The sequence below is a fragment of the Drechmeria coniospora genome, chromosome 03, assembly GCF_001625195.1.
Source record: "Drechmeria coniospora strain ARSEF 6962 chromosome 03, whole genome shotgun sequence".
In the NCBI taxonomy this organism is placed as follows: domain Eukaryota; kingdom Fungi; phylum Ascomycota; class Sordariomycetes; order Hypocreales; family Ophiocordycipitaceae; genus Drechmeria; species Drechmeria coniospora.
Genome location: NC_054391.1, coordinates 1,241,664 through 1,268,461, shown reverse-complemented (window position 1 = coordinate 1,268,461; position 26,798 = coordinate 1,241,664). Strand labels below are relative to the sequence as shown.

The 26,798-nt window shown below is 57.7% G+C and overlaps 5 protein-coding genes across 5 annotated transcripts; 3 read left to right on the top strand and 2 right to left on the bottom strand.

Moving 5' to 3' along the window:
- Nucleotides 1-317: 317 nt before the first annotated feature.
- DCS_06220 (uncharacterized protein) lies at nt 318-1,561 on the bottom strand (the record flags this gene model as incomplete). The annotated part of the gene is made up of 3 exons (XM_040803511.1): nt 318-824; nt 895-1,161; nt 1,211-1,561. The coding sequence occupies 3 exons, from the start codon at nt 1,559-1,561 to the stop codon at nt 318-320; spliced, it is 1,125 nt and encodes a 374-aa protein (XP_040653615.1).
- Nucleotides 1,562-3,846: 2,285 nt separating this feature from the next.
- DCS_06219 (vacuolar protein sorting-associated protein vps13) lies at nt 3,847-13,537 on the top strand (the record flags this gene model as incomplete). The annotated part of the gene is made up of 5 exons (XM_040803510.1): nt 3,847-10,319; nt 10,387-12,946; nt 12,989-13,081; nt 13,130-13,294; nt 13,379-13,537. The coding sequence occupies 5 exons, from the start codon at nt 3,847-3,849 to the stop codon at nt 13,535-13,537; spliced, it is 9,450 nt and encodes a 3,149-aa protein (XP_040653614.1).
- Nucleotides 13,538-20,610: 7,073 nt separating this feature from the next.
- On the top strand, nt 20,611-23,446 carry DCS_06218 (inner membrane transport protein yeiJ; the record flags this gene model as incomplete). The annotated part of the gene is made up of 5 exons (XM_040803509.1): nt 20,611-20,647; nt 20,699-20,815; nt 20,911-21,183; nt 21,234-23,035; nt 23,150-23,446. The coding sequence occupies 5 exons, from the start codon at nt 20,611-20,613 to the stop codon at nt 23,444-23,446; spliced, it is 2,526 nt and encodes an 841-aa protein (XP_040653613.1).
- Nucleotides 23,447-23,906: 460 nt separating this feature from the next.
- Nucleotides 23,907-24,751, top strand: DCS_06217 (uncharacterized protein; the record flags this gene model as incomplete). The annotated part of the gene is made up of 2 exons (XM_040803508.1): nt 23,907-24,051; nt 24,144-24,751. The coding sequence occupies 2 exons, from the start codon at nt 23,907-23,909 to the stop codon at nt 24,749-24,751; spliced, it is 753 nt and encodes a 250-aa protein (XP_040653612.1).
- Nucleotides 24,752-25,146: 395 nt separating this feature from the next.
- On the bottom strand, nt 25,147-26,442 carry DCS_06216 (putative glucan endo-1,3-beta-glucosidase eglC; the record flags this gene model as incomplete). Its single annotated transcript, XM_040803507.1, has 1 exon — nt 25,147-26,442. The coding sequence occupies one exon, from the start codon at nt 26,440-26,442 to the stop codon at nt 25,147-25,149; it is 1,296 nt and encodes a 431-aa protein (XP_040653611.1).
- Nucleotides 26,443-26,798: the final 356 nt, after the last annotated feature.

The following is a 26,798-nucleotide window of genomic DNA, read 5'->3' as shown; positions in this document are numbered from 1 at the left end:
ACCCCCTTCCTTCCATGCGTCTGTTCATCTAGGGTGCGGCCGGCTGGAAACGGGGTCAGGGGATCCTGCTGCCCCGAGACGAGGTGTGCGAGAGTATGAAAGATATATGACATGATTACGGGACACGCGGTGAGAGTTGCTGCAGATGATAAAAAAAAGAGGTGGTCGTGTTACTTTGACTTTGACTGATTCGTCCCTGAGAGACAGGAGTGTCACCATTGAACCATGTGTACTTTCGCCATGCCGTCCTGCTCGTTGCCGCCCTTTTGTTTTGCATCCTTCTCTTTGCCATCCCTGCCCTCCTGTTTGTCGTTTGCTCAGTCTTGATGCGGGCCTCTCCGAGTCTCGTCCTTCACTTCGTTCTCGTTGCCTCTGCCACGAGTCCTGGACTCCTCCTTTTCGGCCTTCTTCTTCGCCGCCTCCTCCTTGCTCTTCAGCCTCTTCTTTTCCTCCGCCTCCATCTTGGCCCAGTCCGTTGATGCATCAGCTACTCCAGCGCCGGACATGCTCGATGAGAGCTCCCGGCCGCCGAGCCTGCTGTGCTCGCCTATTTTGGCACGTCCGACGAGGGAAACAAACAAGGCCAGACCGACAATGGTGGTAAGCAGAAAACGGTAAGTGCCGTACCATGCGGGAGCCCAGCCCCGAGAGGCAGCGCGTGCGTCGGCAAAGTATAATCCGAGAAAAGCCATGAACTGCGTCGTCAGCGCGTACTCAAAAGGCATGAACAGAGTGGGCCAAGCCACTACGCAGGCGGCCACGCCCATGCCGTAGCGGAAGCGAGTGCGCTCTCGAAGGGACGTCTGCTCGGCATACTCCAACCCCTGAAGATCAAAATTGGGTTTGTCAGCCGAATGGATTCAGACTCCGTCAAAGGACTTCTCGCAGGCCTACCCAGTGAATGGCGCCGAGGAAGGAGATGATGACCGCGCCGTAGCCGAGTTGCAGTGGTTCTACCACGCTCTGGAGATGGTTCGCCGTATCGTGGTTGAGGAATATGGCATCGTAGAATGCGTTGCCCGTGGGGAGCTCTTTTGTGAGATCCCAGGCCAGGTACACGGTGGAGAGAGAAGTGGCAAGGTATGGGATGGTACCGGCAAGACCTAGATGCAACGATTCTCTGGGCACGTGGGCGAGGCGGAATGTATCGTGAACAACCTCCTACGTGGTGTTAGGTATCGAAATGAGGGATTCCTTCGGCTGAGCATACAATATCGTGTCTGAGACCGTCGCCGAGGGCCTGTCCCCGAGGCGCTCCGGGCGATGGCTCCAGGATTGGGCGTCGGGAGCCATGACTTGAGATATCACCAGGCCTTGGCTTGATGACCTCACGAGCTAATCTTTTCTCATGCTCAATGTCCGATGATTTTCTTGGTGGCCGCTGAGCCAAGCTGTCGCTGGTGAAGCGACAGACAAAGCGACCGACGGGAGGCGCCCACAGCAGCGAAGGAGGTGTGAGGCGAGGCGGGGAAAGAAGGCCGTTGAGAAGCGGCCGAAAGGACCGGGTTGCCAACGAAATCTGAGGCACAAGGCGAAAAATGGCATTCAATGGCCGAGACATGGCTACATTGTTGCTTGTCATTGTATGACGGCCATCCTCCCGTCCACCACAGCATGTAGGTGTGTGTTGAGTGCGAGGCGGAAGAAGCACGTGATGAGGATGGAGGCAAATTTGGAAGCGCATGGAAACACTCCAAGGGTATGTCATTGAATGAAGATTTAGAAGTTGGTGGCACGGTTTTGGTCCGGTAGGCTCGATTTAGGGTGCAGCAGTCGGAGGTACGACGAAAGTGAGGCTACGTCATGATCAACGTAGCAGAGCGTGTCCGAGAGAGGCGAAACGGGTGCGGCTGTGGCCAGGCGAGCTCGAGGTAGGGCACATGCCAGATATGTGTGGCGTGTCGCATTTCTTCAGACGTTGGCTTGGATCGGCAGCATGATGGAAATGTGTTGTTTGGTGTGATTTACTTCCATACAGGTGTCATGTTTCTTACGTACCTGGGATTGAGGCCTCCTGATGACGTAATGTGATGGGAACAATGACGAGAGCTAAGTCGTTGTACTCCGTACAAGTACGGAGTGCTCTGTATTACCTACTAGGTACTAGGTAGTACTCGGTAATAAATACCAGTAGAGAAGAACCGGATAAGCTAATTGGTACAGTACGGGATACTTACAGTAATGATATACCTAAAAAGTACCTACCTTGGTAGTATTATCCAACTGGCCTGGATAATCTGGCCATGAAGGGCGGGGGAACTTTGCGGCTCTGAAGCTCGGGTGCATTGTTAGCATGAATGAACTGTAGATACTAGGTAAATATAGGCGCGACCACACGACGATGGATGCACTGTACCATTGCAAGAAAGTGTACAGTAAGTACACGGTAGTAAACATTTCGTGTACCACGGAGTACTGAGTACTAGTACACCTACCTCCAAGTGCAGTACATCCAAGTACAGTACATGCATATATGTAGATATTATTATTATTACTGTAGTACTTAGATGCCTCTCATGGTGGCGAGTGACAATGCTGAATACATTAGTACCTAGTACGTTGTACCAGTACGGGGCACCCCATGGAGTACCTAAGTAGTTACAGCGTGTACTGTAGTGTGGTTGTACAGAGTTGATTCTACTCCGTACAAGTATAATACCTGCAGTATTCCGTACATGGGTACTCTGTACGGGTCCTGGGTAGTACTTACTAGGTATATTCTGGGGATCCACGATGGCAAAGGTGATAAGAGAGCTGGGTGCTCAAGTACAGCAAGTACAGCACATGTACGGGGACGACAAACTGTAAGCTGTACTGCCTGTATTATACGACGGAGGAGTTCTAGGGAGGAGTGCTAGGGAGGAGTGCTAGAAGGCGTACACGGGCAAGGCACGGCAACACTACGTTCTACATACATGTACTCCGTACATCTGCTGAATATACGGAGTACTGTAGATACATGTTGAGGAGGAACGGAGCGAACCTGTGTTCGTGGAGAGGTACATGTACGTACCACCGCCTCATGCGCCCACCAGTGGAATTACCTCGCTTTGCACTGCCACCGGTGATCACGCCAGTGAGGCTCCCTGGCGGCTGGATCGATGTCGGTCCAACAGTTCCCTTAGTTCCCTTCTGCTAGCGGGCACTTCGTCCTCCGTACTCCGTACTTGTCCGGGTGCTAGGCATTTAGTGGCCGCGCTACCGACTACGTCACCGCCAGACAGGCTTACATAGTGCCTAGATCAGTAAGTAGTAATAGCTCGCAGGTACCGGAAGGAAGGAATACCAGAACCCCCCCCCCATCTGCTTTTGGTCTCGAACCTGTTCGTCCTGCCAGCCCGTCGGTGAGCCTAACCCTTCTCCGCAGCAGCACGAGCCAGAACCCGTCACCGTCCTGGACATTTCACGTCCTACCCGACATCGGCTCCCTCCCCAACCTAGATTCGACATTGCGCTCCCTCCTTCGATCGCTTCGACCGCCCGTCCCTTTGCCGCCCACCCAGTCTCCTCTCTGCCGAGGCAGCAACCTCCCCCCTCCTCGGCCCCCCCTCCTTGGCCACCTCGGCCAACCGCCACAGCCTCTGCTGCCGACGCCGAGACGGTGGAACGCGGTACAGAGTGCAAAGGTGCAAGGTGCAAGGTGCAACCTTCAGCGACGGCGGCCCGACCTACGACGGCGGCGGCGAGCATCCTCCTTGTGCATTCCCTCGCCGGTCCTGACGCCCGGCATCCTCCTCCGCCTACCGATCATGTTCACGTAACCCCCCCCCGAACCCGAACGGAACACGTACACTCACCCCATCAACCTCACCCCGGCCAGGGTTACGGCCTGCCACCGCCGCCGCCATGCTCGAAGGACTCGTCGCCGGCTTGCTTAATCGCTTCCTCGGCATGTACGTCAAAAACTTCGATCCCACGCAACTCAAGGTTGGAATCTGGTCGGGCGACGTCAAGCTTCGCAACCTCGAGCTTCGGCGCGAGGCCCTCGACCAGCTCAAGCTGCCCATCAACGTCGTGGAGGGCCATCTCGGCGAGCTGACCCTCGTCATCCCCTGGTCCAACCTGCGCGGTGCCCCCGTCAAGGTCCTGCTCGAAAACGTCTTCCTCCTCGCGAGCCCCAAGGAGGAGGCCCAGTATGACGAGGAGGAGGAGGAGCGCCGTCGGCAGCGGCTCAAGATGGAGAGGCTCGACAGCGTCGAGCTCCTCAAGGAGAGCAACCGCGAGGGCATGAGCCAGGAGGAGCAGAAGAAGAACCAGAGCTTCACCGAGAGCCTCGTCACCAAGATCGTCGACAACCTGCAGGTCACCGTCAGGAACATCCACATCCGCTACGAAGACTCCATCTCGGCCCCGGGCCACCCCTTCGCCCTCGGCCTGACCCTCGACGAGTTCAGCGCGGTGAGCACCGATGGCCAGTGGAACCCGACCTTCATCCAAGACTCGGCCGACACGACGCACAAGCTCGCCACCCTGGGCGCCTTGGCCGTCTACTGGAACACCGACTCGGACCTCTTCGGCACCGGCCGAGAGGCGGACGACTCCTCCGACCGCCGTCAGCTGACCAACGAGCAGATGGTGGAACGGTTTCGGTCCATGGTTGGCCGGCCCGACTCCGCCGCCAGCCCGAACCACCAGTTCATCCTCAAACCGGTCAGCGGCCAGGCCAAGATCGAGATCGACAAGACCGGCGACGTGCACGCGCCCAGGCTCAAGGCGAACTTGCTCTTCGAGGAGATCGGCCTCGTCCTCGACGACCATCAGTATCGCGACGCCCTCATGATGGTCGATCTGTTCCACTACTTCATCCGCCACCAGGAATACAAGGCCCTGCAGCCCAAGGATGTCCGCCCCAAGGAGGACCCCCGCGCCTGGTTCCGCTTCGCCGCCAACGCCGTCCTCGGCCAGATTCACGACAGAAATCGCAAGTGGTCCTGGGGCTACTTCCGAGAGCGCCGCGACGATCGCAACCGATACATCGACCTCTTCAAGAAGAAGAAGCAGCAGCAGCAGCTGAACGCCGACGAGGCCGACGACCTGACCAAGCTCGAGTCGAAGCTCAGCTACGAGGACCTGCGATTCTGGCGCTCCTTGGCCCGCAACCACCTCAAAAAGGAGAACGCCGCCGCCCTGAGGAAGCAGTCTGCCCAGCAGGACCAAGGCTGGCTCGGTTGGATGTGGGGCTCGAAGCCGCAAGGCACCGTCGAGGAGAACGAGGAGAACACGCAGATGACGGAGGAGCAGCGAAAGGAGCTCTACGACATGATCGATTGGGACGAAAAGGCCGCCTTGGCCAAGGAGATCGACGTGCCGCGCGAGGCCGTCAAGCTGTGCGTCGAGGCGTCCCTGAGCACCGGCAGCTTCACCCTGCGGCAGAATCCCCATGGCAAAACGAGAGACCTGCTCAGCTTCCACTTCGACGTCTTCAAAGCCAAGGCGCTGCAGAGGCAAGACTCCATGCTCGCCGTCGTCAGCCTCGGAGGCTTGCGCGTCAACGACGGCACCACCCCCGGCAGCCTCTACCCCGAGATCGTGCGGGTCAAAGGTGCTCCCGACGGGAAGCGGCGTAGGAGGCTGTCGCTGGTCGAGCTCGAGACCACCAGGGACGAGCCGTTCTTCCAGTTCGAGGTCGAGAAGAACCCCATCGAGCGCGAGGGCGACATCGCCGTCGTCGGCAGGCTGAAGCCGCTCGAGGTTGTTTGGAATCCCAACCTCATCGTCGGCGTCGTCGACTTCTTCCGCCCGCCCGACACCCAGATGGAGTCCATCACGGCCTTGATGGAGACGGCCGGCGCCACCGTCGAGGGCTTCCGCGAGCAGACGAGAGCCGGCCTGGTCTTTGCCCTGGAGGAGCACAGGACCATCAACGCCGAGCTCGACCTGCAGGCGCCCCTCATCATCGTGCCCGTCAGCATCACCGCCGAGGACTCGACCTGCCTCATCGTCGACGCCGGCCACATCCATGTCAACAGCCAGCTCGTCGACCAAATCACCATGAAGGAGATCCAGTCCAAGCAGCGGCAGTCGTCGACCGACGAAGACTTTAAGCGGCTCGAGTCCGCCATGTACGACAAGTTCATCGTCAATCTCACCTCGACCCAAGTCCTCATCGGCCCCTCCATAGCGGAAACGAAGGCGCATCTGATCAACAAGGGCGACGGCACGCATCTGCACGTCGTCGAGCAGATCAACGTCGACTTCGTCGTCGAAACGTGCATTCTGCCCAAGGCGCCCAATTTGACAAGGTTCAAGGTGTCCGGTCATCTGCCGATGCTGCACGCCACCGTCTCCGATACCAAGTACAAGAATCTCATGAAAATCATCGACGTTGCCATTCCAAAGCTTGGCAACGAAGCGCAGCATGGCGGTGTGCCGGAATCCCAGGTCGAGCAGTCGCAGCGGTACAGCCTCGCCAGCCAGGCTTCGAACAAGTCTCGACAGACGCCGCGCGAGCGCCGACAATCCTCCGCCTTTCCCTTCATGCAGCCGCCAACGGCCGTCATCCTGGACGATCTGGACGACGACGACGACGACGACGACTTCGAGGATGCCAAGAACGGTCCCGAAGGCGATAATCTCCGAATTCAGCAGCGAAACTTTGAATTCAACTTCAAGGTCGACACCCTCAAGGGCTCGCTTTACCGGAGCGATGCCGACAGGAGGAAACCGGACACGCTGCTCGTCGAGCTCGTCGCTGAGCGTTTCGACCTCACCTTTTACACGAGGCCCTTTGACATGGCCGCCGACATTTCTCTCGGCGCCGTCACCGTCGAGGATTTCGTCGACAACCCCTCGGGCGAGTTCAAGTCCATCGTGTCGTCTGGCGATAGTGATGACCTGCAAGCGGGACGAAGCCTCGTCCATGTCAAGTTCGTCCGGGTCAACCGGCAGTCGCCCGAGTTCATGCCGGTCTACGAGGGTGTCGAGACGAACATCACCGTCGTCGTTTCGACCATCAACGTCATCGTCACCCGAAGCACCCTGCTTACCCTTTTGGATTTCATCCTCATCACTTTCGCCGCTGGCGACAATGAGAAGGACCCAGAGCAGACCCGGCCGCCACTCCTCGGACCCGACGGCGTCGACAATGCCGCGAGCGACGACGCTGCCGTCGAACCCCTGCACCCGGACGCAAACGTAGGCTCTATACGCGTCAAGTGTGACCTCAAGAGCATCAGGCTCATTCTCAACAACGACGGCATCAGGCTGGCCACCCTCTCCTTCAACCAGGCCTATGCGGGAATCTTTTTGCGTGGAAGGAGCATGCGCATTTCTGCGAGGTTGGGCGACCTGTCGCTCGTCGACGATGTTAATTCCGGCGTCTCGGAGGACTCGAACTTGCGCAGGCTCGTGACCATTCAAGGCGACGACCTGGCCGATTTTCGTTACGAGACCTTTGACCCCTCCAACGAAAAGGCCTATCCGGGATACGACAGCTCCGTTCACCTCCGCGCCGGATCCGTCAAGGTCAACTTCGTCGAGGAGCCTTTCCGGAAGATCATCGGTTTCCTCGTCAAGTTTGGCAAGATGCAGGCCTTGTACAACGCCGCCCGACAAGCGGCCGTCTCTCGGGCCAATCAGATTCAGCAGAGCCCCAGCAGGTTCAAGTTCGACGTCATCGTCAAGACCCCGATCGTCGTCTTTCCTCGTTCCATGACACCCGGCCAGCCGAAGCGAGATGTCATAACGGCCTATCTGGGCGAGATATACGCCCAGAATAAGTTCGCGCCGCTCGACGACAGCAAGGACGCGGAGGTTGCCATGAAAATATCCACGGGCATCAGGAACGTTCGCCTCACCTCGGACTTCCACTACGACGGCGACAAGTCGGAAGAGCTGGAGATGATCGATCACGTTGACCTTGGATTCGACATCACCTACGCCGAACACAAGGAGGGCGCCCAACGCCCCGATACGGAGGTGTGCGGGTCGCTGTCGGATATCAAGCTTCGATTGACCCAGCACCAGCTCAGATTCCTCGTCGAAATTTCCAAGTCTGTTCCGGCTGTCTTCGTGGGAGAGGACAACGAAGGCGATGGAGACACCGCCCGAGTCACGGACGAGAGCAAGATACAGCACGTGAGCAGCCCGGCAGGTGACGGGTCCGGGGAGCAGCATCTCATGGACCTACCCCCCGAGCTGGTCTCCGTCTCCAATGCTCGGACGAAGCTTGATGTCCTGTTCAACGCCAGCACCGTCGGTCTGGAGCTTATCATGGCCCGGGAGGATGAGCCAGTAGGCGACTTGACCGCCTCGAGCCTGTCCCGATTCTCGCTGGACGACACAAAGGTTAAGACGCGGATGCTGACGGATGGCGCCTTGGAGGCAGAGCTGTTGATTCGCTCATTCACCATTTACGACAGCCGTCCAAGAGACACGAACAAATTCCGCCGCATCATGACCTCGTCGAACAAGGAAGCGCAGCAGTTGATGGCCAGCGTCACGATATCCGGTGGCAAGGAGCGCAGCCTCGTTGCGATGGCGACAGTGGATAGCCCTCGCGTCATCTTTGCACTGGATTACCTGTTTGCCCTTTCTAAATTTGCCACCGAAGGTCTCGTGGTCGAAAACTTGAGCCCCATGGATGGCGAAAGCCTTCTCGAAACGCCAGACGAATCCGATTCCGAATCGGAAGCTACACTTTCCGACACCAGGTCGGGCCGGTCGCAGTCTCAGGCATCTCGGCAGCGCAGTGACAAGAGCAGTGGCAAGCTGCAGAAGCCAGGAGAGGATTCCATCATGAGCGTTGCCTTTCGTGTCAATCTCGTCGATGCCCAAGTCATATTGATTGCGAATCCCCTCAGCTCCGGCTCGGAAGCGATCGCGTTGAGCATTCGACAAATGGTCCTTTCGAAGCAGAACGCCATCACGTTCCAAATCTCCCAGATTGCCATGTTTCTTTGCCGAATGGACAAGTTCGAAACGTCGCGCCTGAGGATCATTGACGACTTTTCGATTCAGCTGAACATGGATACGTCGCAACAAACCATGATGAGCATACATATCGATGTCGAGCCGTTGATCTTGAGGCTATCCCTCCGAGATATTCTTCTCGTCCTTCAAATCGTCAGCAGAGCAGGGGAGCTATCTGCGGCCGAGACCAAGGGGTCGAGCAGTTCGCCCGGCGAAGAGAAGGCGCGGCAGCAGCGGAACGCCAGCTTCAAGAATAAGAGCCCGAGTGGACATGGCAAGCCAACGATAGCGAGGGCCAAAGGAACAAAGTCCGTAACCACACTTGTCCCGAAGGAATCCCAGCCAAGCCAGCCTCCGCCGCCGGCCAAGCGCGAGGAGCTTTCGGCCACGGTGGAGGGCGTGCGTGTTGTCTTGATCGGCGACCTGCACGAGCTGCCTATTTTGGATTTCGGCATCAAGGACTTTACAGCAACGGCGGAGAACTGGTCGACCAACCTGAAGGCGGATGCCGCCATTGATCTGTACTCGAATGTGTACAACTTTTCCAAGTCGAGCTGGGAGCCTCTGCTGGAACCGTGGCAAGTGGGCTTCGGCGTAGCCAAGGAATCTGTATCGGGCCTGCTCTCCGTCGATGTGGCTTCCAAGAAGACCTTTGACATTACGCTCACGACGGCGACGATTGCGCTGGCATCCAAGTCCCTCGACTTCTTGACGACGGAAAAGGACATTCTGGAGAAGCCGCGCGGGGTCGAAGCGCCGTATCGCGTCAGAAATTACACCGGCTTCGAGGTCGAGCTGCTCTCCAAGAGTCCTTCCAGCGACGAACCTCTCACACTGCGGCTCCAGGATGGGCAAGACGCACCCTGGAGCTTCGAGACTTGGGAGAAGATGCGGGAGAGCCTTTTGACGGAAACGAATCAAAACGACGTGGGCATCCGTCTCGAAGGAAGCGGCTTCGACCTGGTCAAGAATGTCCGTTTCAATCGAGAAGGCGAGTTCCTCTACAGCCTTCGACCCAAAGCGGAAAACGTGACGCATCGAATGTGCGTCGAGGTCAGCCTCGGTTCCGACTACGTCAAGTACGTGACACTGCGATCGCCGCTGGTTGTCGAAAATGCGACGCAGATCCCCGTCGAGCTCGGCATCTACGACGCACAGACGGGCCATCTGCTCAAGATTGAAAAGATCGCGCCCGGCGACTCGCGCCCGGCGCCCGTCGGTGCCGTGTACGAGAAGCAAGCGCTCGTCCGACCGGACGGCGGCTTCGGATACCAGTGGAGCAGAGATCATCTCTGGTGGAGGGACCTACTCAGGAACCCGACGCAGCAACTCGTGTGCAAGGGAGAGAACGGGGATCCCTTCTACTTTCAGGCGCATGCCCAGATTGAGAAAGCCAATCCCATGGCGAAGTAAGGACCCTTTGTGAATCGGTCGGCGGTCGCTCGGTCAGCGTGACACTAACCGAACGCACTCTAGGATATACCCCTCGATGAGAATCAAGCTGTCCGCTCCGATCACGTTGGAGAATCTGCTGCCTTACGACTTCAAGTACCGCATATACGACAAGAACACGAAGAAGGACTGGTCAAACTTTCTGCGCAAGGGTGGCGTGAGCCCCGTCCACGTCGTGGAGCTTTCCCACCTGCTGCTGCTGAGCATCGACATGCAAGACACCGTCTTCAAACCGAGCGACTTTTCCATCATCAACTCCGGCAACAGCGATGACTTCCGAAAGGAAAGCCGGATCGTCGTGAAGGATGAGCAGGGGTTGCCCCTGAATCTGAGCCTGCACTACTACAGAATGCCCAACTGCGGAGGCGCCTTCAAGATCACCGTCTACAGTCCGTACGTCGTCCTGAACAAGACCGGGCTGGACCTGAGAGTCAGGGCCAAGAGCTTCCTGCAACAGGCCAAAGCTGCTGCTGGGCAGTTCCCTCTCGTGGACACGTCAAACCAGGAGCGGCCAAAGGCGCTGCCCTTCATGTTCTCCTACGGCAACGACGACCATCGCAACCGGGCACTGCTGAAGGTCGACGAGTCGGAGTGGAGCAAACCGCAGAGCTTCGACGCGATCGGAAGCACGTCGGAAGTTGTCCTCACCTCGACGTCGAAGCAGAGAGAGATACACGTCGGCATCACGGTGAAGTCGGGCGATGGCAAGTACAAGATGACCAAGGTCATCACGCTGGCGCCTCGATTCGTTCTGGAGAACAAGCTGGGCGAGGAGATCTTGGTGCGAGAGTCTAGTTCATCGGGGTACATGACCCTCAAGCCCGGCGCGCTGCAGCCGCTGCACTTTATGCAGAAGTCGCCGGTCAAGCAGCTGTGCCTGTGCCACCCGGGCGTGGACAACCATTGGACCTCGCCGTTCAACATTGCGGACATTGGAATAACGCACGTCAAGATTGCCAAGGCCGGCCAGCGCCAGCGTCTCGTACGGGTCGAGATCCTCTTGGAGGACGCCACCGTCTTCCTCAACCTCAGCATGGAGACCAACAACTGGCCGTTTTCGATGCGCAACGAGAGCGATACGGAATTTACCTTTTACCAGCGCAACCCGAGCGTCGACGAGGACGACATGGAGGATCGAAGCGGATGGAGACCCATCCGATATCGGCTGCCGCCGCGGAGCATCATGCCCTACGCCTGGGACTTTCCGGCAGCCAAGCTCCGGGAGCTCGTGATTGTGACGAACCGCAAGGAGCGACACGTCAAGCTGGCGGAAATCGGCAACCAGATCCCTATGAAGGTGACGGGCGCTGACGGGCAGCAAAAGTTCATCGACATCAACGTCGCGGCCGATGGGCCGACGCAGACGCTCATACTCAGCAATTTCCGCGCAAGCAAGAGCTTGTACAGGCCCAAGACGCTCTCACGAACGAGCACGGGACCGGAAGCGTTCGAGGTCAAGGACCAAGACACCGGAGCGACGTTCCGGGCGCAGCTCCGGCTGTCGGGCGTTGGCATATCGCTGATCAATTCCCAGCTGAAGGAGCTGGCCTACATCACGTTCCGGGACGTCCAACTGCGGTTTAGCGACTCACCCGTGATCCAGACGGTCTCCCTGGCGGTGAAATGGATGCAGATCGACAACCAGCTCTACGGCGGCATCTTTCCGATGATCCTGTACCCGAGCGTCGTGCCAAAGAAGGCGAACGAGGTGGATGCGCATCCCTCGCTGCACGCCATGGTCAGCCGGGTCAAGGACAACTCGTACGGCGTGCTGTACATCAAGTACGCCACGGTGCTGCTGCAGCAGATGACGGTCGACCTGGACGAGGACTTTGTCTTCGCCCTGATGGAGTTCTCCAACGTGCCCGGCGCGAGCTGGACGGACGTGGAGTCGGAAGGAAAGCTCTGCGACGAGGACCTGGACATCCCGGAACCGTCGCAGCAGCAGTCGGGCCAGGACATGTACTTTGAGGTGCTAAACATCCAGCCGATGCAGCTCGACCTGAGCTTCATGCGGACGGAGCGGGTCAACGCCGAGGACAAGACGTCGTCCCGGAACCCCATCATGTTCTTCCTCAACGTCATGACGATGGCCATCGGAAACGTCAACGATGCGCCGATCCGGTTCAACGCGCTGATACTGGACAACATGCGGGTGTCGACGCCGGTGCTGATCCAGAACGTGTCGAGCCACTACAGCCAGGAGGTGATGTACCAGCTGCACAAGATCCTCGGCTCGGCCGACTTTCTCGGCAACCCGGTCGGGCTGTTCAACAACATCTCGTCGGGCGTCACGGACATCTTCTACGAGCCGTACCAGGGTCTCATCCTCTCGGACAGGCCGGAGGAGTTTGGCTTGGGCATCGCGAAGGGGGCGGCGTCGTTTGCGAAGAAGACGGTGTTTGGCTTCAGCGACAGCTTCTCCAAGTTCACGGGAAGCCTGAGCAAGGGCATCGCGGCCGCGTCGCTGGACAAGCAGTTCCAGGACCGGCGGCGCATCACGCGGGCGCGCAACCGACCGAAGCACGCGCTGTACGGCGTCACGGCCGGCGCCAACTCGCTGTTCACGAGCGTCGCGTCGGGCGTGGGCGGGCTCGCGCGCAAGCCGCTCGAGGGCGCCGAGCAGGAGGGCGCCGTCGGCTTCTTCAAGGGCGTCGGCAAGGGCGTCCTCGGCCTCGCGACGAAGCCGGCGGTCGGCCTGCTGGACATGGCGAGCAACGTGAGCGAGGGCATCCGGAACACGACGACGGTGTTTGACGGCTCCGAGCTGGACCGGACGCGGTTCCCGCGCTTCATCCCGGGCGACGGCATCGTGCGGCCGTACAACCCGCGCGAGGCGCTCGGCCAGTACTGGCTGAAGCAGGTGGACAACGGCAAGTACTTTGACGAGCAGTACATCGGCCACCTCGAGCTGCCGAAGGAGGACATGGTGGTCATGGTGACGTTTGCGCGCATCCTGCTCATCCGCTCGCGGAAGCTGACGAGCGAGTGGGACGTGCCGCTGAAGGACGTGCAGACGATCGCCAAGGAACGGACGGGCGTCAGCCTGACGCTCCGCGGAGGCGCCAACGGGCCGTTTATCCCGGTCGGAGGCGGCAGCGAGCGAGGATTCCTGTACAAGATGGTCGGCGTTGCCGTCGAGGAGTTTAACCGGCGGTTCAGGGGCGGCGAGTAGGATCAGGCGTGCTCGGTTTGCGGACTATGATGGCGAGGGTCATGCATGGTCACGGTCACGGTCACGGTGATGGTGATGGTGATGGTGATGGTTTTGTTTTTTCTTCTCTCTTACTCGTTGGCTGATGGAGGGGGAGCGGGAAGCGACGACGGGAGGTCCTAGAGCGACAACGGGAGGTCCTAGAGCAACGACGAGAAGCGACACGACATGGCAACCTAGACACTGGGTATCCAACCCATCTTCTCGATCGACTGCCTCGGAGGGCGGGCAACGTTTATTTCCAGTTTATTTTTTTTTCTTGCCTCGACTACCCATGCACACTTGCCGTGCACTTGCTGCACACGTTCTCGTCTCAGGCCTGTGTGCTTGTTTCCAGCTTCGACGCATACACGCGAACAGTGGCTACGGGCAGGTCAAGATGTGAGGCGACCATTTCGCGAGGAGACGGCATGGTATGGTGTCAATTATGCGTTCGGGCGGTTGACGGAGCAGCAGGTGGCGAACGCAAAGAGCCGCATCTAGATGAACTGGCCGGTGGACGGACACAGGGCAGATGCTCCGAACGATTGCCGTGTACGGTAGGACTGGACGACGGCCGTCCAGGGTTTGGCCCGGCTGCTTTGGGGATCTAGCCAGCTCTAGCCCAGTCTCGCCGCATGCGTGGTCGTATCCCAAGCGGTTGGAGGGGATAATGGCGGTCGGAAGCGTCGTCGGGGAGTGGTTCGGGGGGTCGGAGCGTCGGAGCGTCGGAGTTTACGAGCACATGCACGCACAGGTTGGTGTGCCGCACTCCGTACGGGGGCACAGCATTAATACATGGACTGTTTTGACACACTTGCCTGTACTTCCAGTGCGTTGCCCCCTATCAAGCATGCATACAACTATGCTACACATGGGTTCCTCGGCGGCCACGTCGCCGACGTGTCAAGAGGGAGCGTGCTCCGTTGCCCCCTGTTGGCTGCCGGCGAGGATGTTATCCGGCTCGGCTTTGGGAGGTGGGTGAACTGCACGGAGTAGTTTCGAGGCCATGGCCTAGTACCCATACTCGTTACTCGGTGCGGCATGGTGGTCGAAATCCGCATGGGCCTACGGGAGGAGTGCATGTAGACATGTTTCCGGGGTGGGCGATGTTGGGGGGATCGAGATGGCGGACGGAGGTGGCCGGCGGCCGTGTCCGTCTGGGGAAGTTTGGCTGGCCGGCTCCCGAGACCCCTGCAAGGCATCTGCACACGTGCGTTGGGTGTGCGGATGTGCGTGAGTACATGTGTTTATAGGCCTACACCTAGAGTGCTCGCCCTCTCCCGTCGTTCCCGTCACGTACATGTAGGCCCGGGCCCGAGCAAGGGCGAACGCGTCTGCCCCTTTGTTCTCGCCGAGACAGGGATCGGCCGAGGCAGCGAAACGCGGCTCGCCGTCCGCCCAACGCTTCAGAGTCCGTACAGTCCGGAGCATGGGTCCGCGCAGTCAAAAGCGAGAGAGGGTACTTGCAGCACGGACCTATATCTTCATTGACGAGAGAAGTAACATCACCGACAGACGCGTTGCTGTGCATGTCGTACGTGTGCTCCGTGCAAGCACACGTACTGACTGACTGACTTGTTGGTGTTGGTGTATCCTACGCTTGATCGCCGCAAGTACAGTCAGTACTTGTACTTGCAGCTAGTGCGTGTGTAATAACAAGTACCAAAACTCTCGAGCACTGCATGTGCTCAGTACTTGATACAGGTGCTCTGAAGCACCTCAGCGTACACTTACATGCAGTTGCACCCACACCCAAGTACACGTGCAGCACGGGCGATATCCCTCAGCGTACAGCTACTGCACTTGCTTGTAGTTATAGGTCACACGTTGCGCTGTTCCGTCCTGGTTCGCATCCGAGCTGGTCCGGTCCATGGGTGAATCGGGTCCGGCTGGACCTGGATGGCTCGTCGGATGGGAATGAGAATTAGAACGAGTCAAGAGTCGGGCAGGCACAAGTAAGGACATGTACAAGCATGATGCAACAGAGGAAAAGGGGGTCCGCCCTAACTAGGGCTATAATGAATCAAGGATCGTGAGATGGGGCAGAATCAATCCATTTCTTGATGATGTTGTTGCCAACCACCAGGTGTGCTCTGCGCCAGCTTAAGTAGGCGCAGATGTGGACACCGTTACGTAACCAACTACCCGGACTTTAACCCCGTCACAGGCCCGTTGACGCGTCGGCGCGACAGAGTACTTGTAGCTGCAGCGACATGTGTGTGTATAAGTACAGTACTCCTACGACATGCGCGAATGCTAAGCTCTCCTTGCGCAGTTGTACTTGCCACGGACAAGATGATTGCCATAAGGAATGTACTTATGGTGCTATACTCGCACTGCAAGTACGGAGTACTTACTGTGCTATACTCCGTCCGTACTCTAGCATCCAATAGCCCATATTCAGTGCGACGCTCGCTTCTTGAGGCCAGGTAGTTGGGGTGTGACAAACTTGCACCATACATGCTCCACGCAGAGTACCTAAGTACAGTACATGTACTTTTAGGTACTTGTTCGTTGCTACAAAATACCAAAGTGCAGGTGCAGTGCTTGAACCCGTACTTGGGGGGGTGCATGTACTTACTGTACTTACAGTATATGGAGTACAGTGGGAAGAAATTCTTACTTCATTGCAGGTACGTGTACGGAGTACATTACTGTACATGTAAGCACTGTACAGTAGGTGTTCGAGCATGAGTGCAGGTACTCGGTACGCTGTACGCAGTATTCCTTGACTGTCGGTGAATATTGTGCCAATACGGCTGGCAAGTACTTACTCAAGTACATGCACATCAGCTACTCGCGCTCCACAACCATTGCAGTACATGTATATCCGTATTACTGCAAGTAAGTACTTGCACCTAATTGCTTAGCGGTCCATGTACTCCGTGCTTGTGCACATTTCTACAGCTGCCGACTGGTCTCGAACGCCAAGCTGTCGGCTCTCGGATGAAGTCGGCCAGGTTAGCGTCAGGAACGCTTGGCGGTGTCGACAAGAGTTCCGTCGCCTTGGAGCAATGCTCGGAAATGCACAGTACTGTACTTGAGGAAGTTACTCGAGGACGAACATGTAGTTTGCAAGTACAGTAGTTGTACGGAGTAAGTACTTGAGTACATGTAAATGGGGAAGCACATACTTATGAGAGGACAGGATGCACAGCAGTAATACTTTGACGTATACATGTACGGAGTACGGAGTACACTTGGTTGAACTGTATTTGCAGGCGTAATCACTGTACTTGTACTGTAAGTACACCAACTGTACTGTACTGTAAAACTACACATCCAAGTACGCAGCACATGCAAGCACGTAGGTGTACATGCACATGTACATGTACATGTGTGCAACTAATAGTTAGGTGCAAGTTTTATCATGCCGCACAGGGGCCGGGCGCCTTCATCCACGTGCAGCGGAGCACCAGCACAGCAGCACTTGCATAAGGTACCTAGTACTGGAGTGGCGAGCTACCACCTGGAACTACGGAGCACTGCTCACTAAATTATATTCGCATAACTAGGTACCTAGTAAGTACCAAGGTACTAGGTAGGTAGTTGAACTGTACACCTAGGTTGATGGAGGCGAGGCGTGCTCGGTACATAAGTAAGTGCGCAATACGGAGTAAGCACGGAGTATCCGTAGGTACAGTAGATAGGTATTAATGCCTACTCATAGTAATAACTGTACTTCCTGTACCCCGTACTGTACTCCGTACTGTGCTCCGTACAAGTGCTTGTGGATGCAAGTACTTCATGTAGGTTCACTTATGGGGTACGGAGTACGCCTAAGTACATGTACTTGCATGTACTGTGTTGCAGACAGCATGACGCAGAAGCACCGTCTCGTTGGCGTGTTCGCGCCTGCACCAGGCCACGCGCATCCTTACTTGTATACTAGGAACCGAACTATTAGTACTCACTCAAACTTCGGCACGCACTACAGTGCACTTGAGTGTGCTTACTTGCAGTACGGCCGCGCAGTTGTGTTGGCAAGGACTGCCGATAGTGTGCTGCTCATCCGGATGGTGTATACTGTACGGGAATGTACTGTACAGGAATGTACTGTACAGTAAGTGTAGGCGTACACTGTACTCTCGTGCCTAGCATCTTTGCACATGCCGTGTTCTAGCACACACCCAGCCCAAGTGCAGCTGTACTCCGTACATGTACATGCATCGCGTGTAGTTGTAAATAGCACTTGCATGTTCGTGATCGCCGAACAGGGTACCGTTTTAGGAAACGCATCCGATGGCAGGCAAAAACACTCCTTCGCCTGCTCCTGGTCGGTCCATCGCGGTCGCGACGCGCTGTTGGATCGCGGAAAATACACACAAGCATACACAAGCATTTACTGTACACTGCACAATGCTCTGGTACTTACCTTGAAGTAGTAGTAGTAATACCTAGCGCACCAACTAAGGAGCACGTACTCCGTACTCCGTAATACTCCGTATTTCAGTACTTGAATCCAAGTACTTACTCCGTACATGCACACCCAAGCACGGAGTATCACCTCCCAAAATACTTGCACATACAAGTACAGAGTACACCTGCCGTAATGCGATGAAAGCAAGCACTGTACAACTACTCCTTACTTGCTCCGTACAGTAGGTGCACATGTGCATGTACTGTACTTGAACCGAGTCCTGGTGCTGGTTGTGTCGGTGCCACACTCCAGTGCAGCAAGTTACATACAGTACAGTATTTCGTCAAATATTATGGCTTCCAAAGGACTTGTTCGGGTAATTGTACTCCGTAGTGCAAGTGCAGTACAAGTACAGTACAAGTCCAGTACGGTAATAAGTACACAAACGAGGACGGAGCTTGTACGGATGCTATGCCCCCCCGGCGTCCCCTTGTTGCCAAATGTAGGTGCAATGTCCGGACGACGGGAGAAAAAGAAGGAATGCGGCTGGTTCTGCATCCGCTCCGGTCCGTCTCGTCATCTGACCTTCCAGCGATCCTTCCAGAAACGGCATGGAGCCGTCGTTCGGCGCGAGCAGGCACCTTAGTTGCCCGTAGCACGTCTTGCAGGGCCGTTTCGTTCATGCACCTCAGCTACAGAGCGGCCGGCACGCCGTCGCTTACTAACTTCTGTACGGGAGGGACGAGTTGATGTAGCTGCACATGTATTGTTGCTCAGTGCTGGTAACGAGCACCAAACCAAGCTAGTCTTCCGAGTACTTGGTTCTAGTACTTACAGGCACCTGATGAATAGCATTTGCAGTACTTGCAGTGCACGGCGTCTGGAGTGCATGTACCTGGAATACGGAGAACGGAGTGCAGCAACTAGCACATGTACAGTACACTGCACGTAAGTACTTACGTACTCCGTACTGGCCGGGTGTCTCATGTCTAACCGCGCCACCTTCGCTACAACGGTACTGACTTGCACCTGTGCCCTCGTCCAGTCATTCGCGAAAGCCACTCCGCACACGCTAACCCCGAGGGGCAATCTAGTCAGGTCCATGACATTGCAATTTCCAACCACCCGCAATCAATCGCATCAGCGTACCGCTGCTTGCATCGTCATCTCTGCACGCCTGCGAGAGCAAGGTTGATGGAAGCAAAGGAAACAACGTCACGTACAGTAAATGTGTTTGTCCGCCATTCGCACGAACAGCATGGCGTAATTCTTGCACGTACGGTACTTAATAAGTACATGCACCATTTTTTCAATCATGGTCGAGGAATGTCCCCCACTCATGGGTGCGAGTGAACCGTCACCAGCCCCACCACAAGCCACAGGTTGGGTTCCCGTTGGCTGCGGCAGTGGCTGACTTCAGCACAACTAAAGTGCATGTACTCCGTGCAGGTACAACGAATGCTTGTACTGTACCTCCCCTGCTACGGTACGGAGTACACCTACTACAGTACATCTACTACTTGTGCTGCAAGTACTTGCGGTTAGGGCAGGGCACGGGTTCCTGGATTTCGCCGCACTCGCACCCGCACACATCTCACATTATCGGGCTTTGTGCGTCCCCAGTCGACGACGACGACCAACCACAACTCCGCCTTCCATGTTCCGACGCATCCTCCTACTCCCTCCCCCCCCCCCCCCCCTCCTCCGGCTGGCGCAGGAGAGAAGAGTACAGTACGATTCCGGCGCTCGCCAAGCAACCATGATCCACCCTCTGTGCACCTCTCCGCAGCGGCGGTGCCACGCGACCATCGACGAGATGGATGTCCCAGGTCCAGGGCAGCAGGCCGGCGGTCGACACGGCGGCTCCAGCTACGGATACAGATACGCACACCGCTGGCCGTCGCACCTCTCGTTGCCCCATCCACCCGTGGCCTTCCTCAGCCGGGGTGGGTTACAGATGCATCTGCTGCAAGTTTTATCGGTACATGCTACGGCACGCTTGTCCTGCCGTCCCGTATCGGGGACAATGTACTTTACTTACGGCGATTGTGCAGTGCAATACGGTGTCGTCCACTTACTCGTACGTCAAAGTGCTCATCTAATACCTGTCTGCCCAACCCGGCGATATGTGGTTGATCGCGCTCGTCACAGGCGGAAACGGACAACCTGTCAAATTCATGCACTTGGCGTCCAAGTACTTACTTCATCACCAGTTGTCTATCGGAAAGAGCATCACTTGCACGAATGCCAGCCAGCAATGATACGATGATGCCAAGGCACCAGGCACCAGGTACGAGACCCGAGGCCAAGGCCACGGCAAAGTGACAGAGCCGACTTGCTCAAGCCTGTCAGTTCCTTTTCACCCGTCCTCTCCAGACCCCACCACCGCGAATGGGGACCCACCAAGATGTTACGCCGTCTAATGCTTGCAATCCGCACACCTGCAAGTGCTGGTATGCTATTACCTACTTGTACTACCGAGGATACGCCTGTACTCTGCACGCAAGTATAGTGCAGTAGTAATACGTGTGCTGCACGGCTGCTGCTGTGGGCAGCAGGCAAGTGCTTACTTACGGTGCAGTGCACACCACTTTCGCACATGGGGTGCGGCTCGAAAGCTGACCGGCCGTTTCGCCCATGCAGTACATTCTCGGACGTTTCTCTTCGATACAAGCACACCGGTGCTCCTACAATGCCGCATTCTACCAAACAGGTATTACTGAAGCACCGTACGCCTGCACCGTGCTGTACGCTACGTGTAGTTACATGCACGTGTGCAGTGTTTGGCGGTGCGCGCGCGATCCTGACCACCCCTGCTCGGGCACCCCGTCTGCTTGCTGCTGCGGGGGACGCTATGCCCAAGTACTCGTATGCGTACCAACTGTGCGTCCGAGTACGTACGTACTCCTCCTCCTTCGACGTCTTACCGCCGCCTGCTATGACCGACCCTTCTTTTCTTCAAGGCATTGGCTCCAACGGCTGACTCTCACAGCGGCCATGCATTCGGGGTACCTTCGTTCGAAGCCCTCACGACGGGGTGGATCGAAAGGCTCGCTTCCCCCCCATGACTGGCTTGCCTCCTCTGCCGTCTCCGCATTGCCCCATGGCCCATCCATCCCATGGGCCGCCTTCGTTGGACCGGAGCGGTCGAGGCGGACGAGGGTACAAAAAAGTCGCCTGGCCCACGATGCGCTCTCGCTCTCGCTTCTCCGTTCCTTCGCTCGTTCGTACGTCTCGCCCGCCGTTTCGTCGCCGTCGTGTACACGTTCGTGTAGGAGGAGCACGAGAGTACGAGTGCGTGTCTGCATGTGCGAGAATCGGGTAGTCGCCTGTCGCGCTCTCGATTCACCCGGCTTCTAATTTCGCCTGCCCTCCCCTTCCGAGTCGTCAGCAGCAGCGGCATCTCCTTCCGCATGGCTCACAACGACACCGTCGTCCCCGTCAACGCCGACGGGACGACGACCGACACGCACATGGCGCCGGCCCACGAGCACCGGCACGAGGTCCCGGCCGGCTTGGATCGCAATCCCGACCCGGCCCTCGATCCTGCCAACCAGCATCGTCACCCGCACAGGCACCACTCGCCGCGTGTGGACGCTGCCGGCCACGTCGATGCCGTCTACACCACCGGCACCACGTTCGACCCGACCCTCATCCCGACCCAGAATCACGTCATGGACGGCCACGGCGCCGACGGCAAGATGCCCATCGGCACCCCGCCCGACTACAGCGACCATGAGAAGGCGCGAGAGCTTCACGCGGTGGACCACGCTTCCACCTCCCCGCCCTCGCGCTTTGCCCGTCTCGGGCCCATCTACTGCCACCGCCGCATCATATTGCACCTCCTCATCTTCAAGTTCGCCACGAGCATCTGGATCGCCTCCCTCGTCCTTCACAGCCACGACAAGAACTGGGTCGTCCCCTTCCTCGTTTGGCTCTGCATCAGTCTCCGTATGCTCTTCTTCCACGTCCCCATCCGTTACGTCTCCGATCCCATCCACTGGCTCTGGCAACGCACCGCCGTCGCCATCTATGACCGCATCCCTCCCAAGCTCCGGACGCCGTGCGGTGCCTTCGTCACCGTCGCGGCCATCGTCGCCGGCACCTTCGCCTCCGAGGAGTTGGGCGACAACAACCGGGCCAATCGGGCCATCAGCTTGTTCGGCATGGCCGTCATCATCTTCTGCTTCTGGCTGACGAGCGCGGCCCGCAGCCGCGTCAACTGGCGTACCGTCATTGGCGGCATGCTTGCCCAGTACGTCATCGGTCTCTTCGTCCTCCGCACGACGGTCGGCTACGACATCTTCCGCTTCATCGCCGATCGCGCAGGCAACCTGCTCGGTTTCGCCTCCGAAGGTGTTACCTTTCTCACGGAAAAAAAGGTGGCGGCCCTTCCGTATTTCTTCATCGGCGTCATTCCCGCCATCATCTTCTTCATCTCTCTCGTCCAAGTCCTCTACCACATAGGCTTCCTTCAGTGGTTCATCGTCAAGTTCGCCACCTTTGTCTTCTGGGCCCTCGGAGTGTCCGGCGCCGAGGCCGTCGTGGCGGCCGCGACCCCCTTCATCGGCCAGGGCGAATCCGCCATGCTCGTCCGGCCGTTCGTCCCTCACATGACCAAGGCCGAGATACACCAGATCATGACTTGCGGTTTCGCCACCATCTCCGGCTCCGTCCTCGTCGGCTACATCGGCCTCGGCCTCAACGCCGAGGCTCTCGTCTCTTCCTGCATCATGTCCATCCCAGCCTCCCTCGCCATCTCGAAGCTGCGATACCCCGAGACGGAGGAGACGCTGACGGCCGGCCGCGTCGTCATCCCCGACGACGACGAGCACAAAGCCGAGAATGCGCTCCACGCCTTCGCCAACGGAGCTTGGCTGGGCATCAAGATTGGCGGCACCATCATCGCATCGCTCCTCTGCATCCTCGCCGCCGTCGGACTCATCAACGGCCTCCTCACTTGGGTCGGCAGGTACCTCAACATCAACGATCCGACCCTGACGCTGCAGACCATCTTGACTTACCCCATGTGGGTTGTCTCCTTCCTCCTCGGCGTTCCGCGAGAGGATGGCGACATATACAAGGTGGCGAGGCTGATTGCCGAGAAAATCATTACCGTACGTGAAGCTTGCCCTCTGTCTCCCCTCCACTGTCGTTTTTCGCGCACGCGCGCGCCTGTGTGTTAGTTTGTTTGCCGTATGACATTTAACGACTGACATATGATTCCGCAGAACGAGTACAATGCGTTCAAGGCGCTTACCTCCGAACCATACTATGCAAAGCTCTCACCGCGCTCTCGGCTCATCGCTACTTATGCCCTCTGCGGCTTCGGAAACATCGGCTCTCTGGGCATCCAGATCGGCATCCTCGGCCAGCTCGCGCCCTCGCGCGGTGGCGAAGTTTCGAGGTTGGCCCTGTCCGCCCTGATCTCGGGCGTCATGTCGACCATGACGTCGGCCACCGTCGCCGGCCTCGTCGTCACCTCCCAAATCACACAATTTACTGCTGCCCCGACACCTGGGGCCTAGTTGGATCCCTGGTCAGAGTGATTTAGACTATGGTTTACAGCGTTGAGAGCCCTTTGCGAAGCGCTGCTATTCATCGGATCCTGAAAAGCAGGATATATCAGATGGATGGCCTGCCGTAATAAAATGCATACCTGAGATATATGTCATGTGCCACGTAGTGCCGTGTGCCGGGACATTGCTCTACCAGTTCACTTACTATTTGAGAGGCGAATGCGTGGTGAATGGAAGGCAGCTAGCTGGCTGGATATGAACATGATATCATGGTATATTATCATATGGGGCACGTTGTCCAAATGCCATGTAGGTGTAATCCATACACTGAATCCATCTACGACCCGCCTTGCATGCCCCAATGTTCCCCGCACTTTTCTCTTTCGTAACGAAAGTGCGTCATTTCCAAGCCGCTGGAAACAAGACAGCCCTACCCCCTCTCCCCCTCTCCGGCTCGAGCTTCTGAATCATGGCCAGTATATCCATTCGAGAATCGATACGATGGCTGCCCGACGAGGCGGCGGAGCCGACGACGACGATTGTCCTCACCTCTCCGCAGCGGCGCTTCGTCGACCTCCGCGTCTTCAAGCCCCCGACCGGGGAGAACGCTGAGGGTGCGACAGTCCCATCACCCAACAGAATCCCATTGTCCAACAAGCGGGATGTCATCCGTCGACGGCGTCGGCTAGGCTAACGTGGGCCACAGACGGCAACGACGACCTCCCGCTGACCCGACTGGACTGGGCTGTCGCCGGATCAACATCATCGGTTACGCACCCCAATGGACGAGGCACGCATGCAAAGTGGCATCACTGGGTGGACTCGATGACGAACGATGCCGAGGCAGTAGTGGATGAGGGTGACATGGTTACCCAACCTGATGGCACGACGCTCGAGATGGGATCCATGGTGAACCCGGCTACGGGGAAGGACACGTCGTACGAGGAGGTCTGGCGCGATTTCGACCCGCTCCCGCCGCCGGGGAGCACGCTCGTCTGCCTCGTCCTCGAGCGGGATGAAGGGGGCTGTCGCGGTCGTGTTGTCCGTCTCGGTCGGTATTGCCAGGGTTTCGTCCGCGCCGGCGAACGTATCGCGCTGGAGCGTTGGCAGTGGTCCCCTGGGGGCGGCGGCTGGCGTAGGGCCGTCAGTATGAGTGACGGGAGCGGCGACGGGGCTCTACTCGCCCTTCCGTGTTCCGCCGCGCTCGAGGACGGCACCGATTTCCGGGTAGGTGAATTCGTTGGTGCCAGATTCGAGGCGTGGAAGGTGGTCGAAGTGGTTCACCAGCAACGGAGCCGACACGGCGAATCATAGCCTCACTGGGCATTGCTGGTTTGCAAGTTGGTACACTGCCTGTGGCTAGGTTGCGATACGTGAGACAGACCAGAGTGCGCCTCTACCAGGACGATGACTTTACGAAACAAAGATGGGAGGGAAGAGAGTGCGAGAAGGTACAGTGCCATACGCTGTAGAATTATGAGAGAGAGTATATGTAACTTGCGACGGGTCTCGAGGCACAAATAATGCGGGCGTGCCAAACAATACCGTGCGCATATGAAGCCCACCAAGACAGGTTGAAAAAGAAAAATTAGAAACACGAACAAGTCCTTCCATTTATCCCTCGGTCTATTCTATGACGCTGTGCAGAGGGCAATGGGGGAAACGTCAAGATAATTTCAACCAGCCACCTCTTTTGACCCGGTTTCAAGTTAGAACAGGGCTAGGACGCCGGCAAAGAGCGCGACGCCGACAAGGGTGACGCTGGTTACCTTTTGCATCGAAGCGCCGCTGGTGGTAGTCGAGGAGCCCGAACCGGCGTTGGAGCCAGAGTTGGAGCCACTGGAGCCAGGGTTGGAGCCGGAGCCGGAGCCGGAGCCGGAGCTGGAGCCGGAGCTGCCGGAGCCGGAGCTGCTGGAGCCGGAGCTACCGGAGCCGGAGCTCGGGCTGGAGCTCGGGCTCGAGTGGGCACCAGTGCCCGTTGGAGCGGCCACGTGCGTCTGGGTGCCGGTGTGGGAAGCGGTGGCAGTCGAAGAGTCGACCTCGTCATCCGTCACGAACTTGGTAGGGCAGGTGAGGTTGAAGCGGGGCGTGGTCGAGAGGTTATCGGTAATGGCAAACTTCATCTTGTTGTCCGGGTTGGAGTCGCGCAGGGTGTACCAGAAGGTAGGAGTCTTGTTGAAGAGCTTGCGGCAGCCAATCTCGTCCCAGTAGAACTTGGCATTCTCGACGCTCGCCACGGCCTCGTCCCAATCGGGGCCGGTGTAGGGCCAGCCGGTCTCGGTGACCCAGACGGGCTTGCCACCGACGGCCTTCTTGGTCTCTTCGTAAGCCTTGTCGAAGAGGTGGCCGGCGTTCTTGATGTTGTTGCCCTTGCCGTTCTCGTAGTAGGGGTACTCGTCAACACCGACCCAGTCGACGGCGTCGAGGACGGCCTTGTTGGTGGCATTGCCCCAGACATCCCAGGTGTCGACGTGGCCGACGGGAACCTTGCCGAGGGCGTTGCCGGAAAAGGTCTTCTTGAAGTCGGAGATGAAGCCGGCGATGGCCTCGGGCGAGTTGCCGACGCCGGACTTGTTCTTGACGCCGGTGACCGAGTTGCGGTAGAGGTCCTCGCTGCCGATGGAGATGCCGATGACGAGGTCGATGAACTTGTCGCCGTACTTGGCGACGGCCTTCTTCAGCGCGCTGAGCTCCTTGTCGATGTTGTCGACGCCCGAGGTCCAGACACCAAGAAGGATGGAGGTTTTGGTGTCGATGGCGGCCTCGAAAGCCTCGATGGGGTCATCCTGCGAGTAGGCCTGGATGTTCGTGTACAGCCGGACCGTGTTGAAGGTGCCGGGCGAGCCGGCGAGGTTCTGAGCAGTCTTGAACTCGGCCTCGAAGTCGGCCTTAAACTTGGCACTCCGGTCGGCGAAGGTGGCGCCCGAGTTGAAGCCGAGATAGTTACCCGAGGCGGAAGCGCCGACGGCGAGGGTGCTCGCGAGGAGGGAGGAGGTGAAACGCATGGCGGCACGATTTCGTTTTCGTATCCGTAATGAAAGGATCGGATGGTGTGATCAGCACGTCGGTAGGCGAGAAAGGAAGAGCCTCCGGCGGTGGGGAAGGCGATGGGAGGAAGGAGGAGCGGTGATGGAGCGAGCGAACGTGAGGATGACGAAGGAGGAATAGTAAGTCTTTGTCTCCGAAAGAGTGACTAGCTTCGACGAAAGCGAAGGCGCTGCGAAGCCGGGAAAGGATCGGGATGGGGAAGGGAAGGGGAGGGAGGGAAGGGAAGGGAAGGGAAGTTGAAGAAAGGAGAGTCGTCGAGAAGACGAGCATACAAGTATTATTAGCGGAATAATACAGCCAGTAATAAGTATGT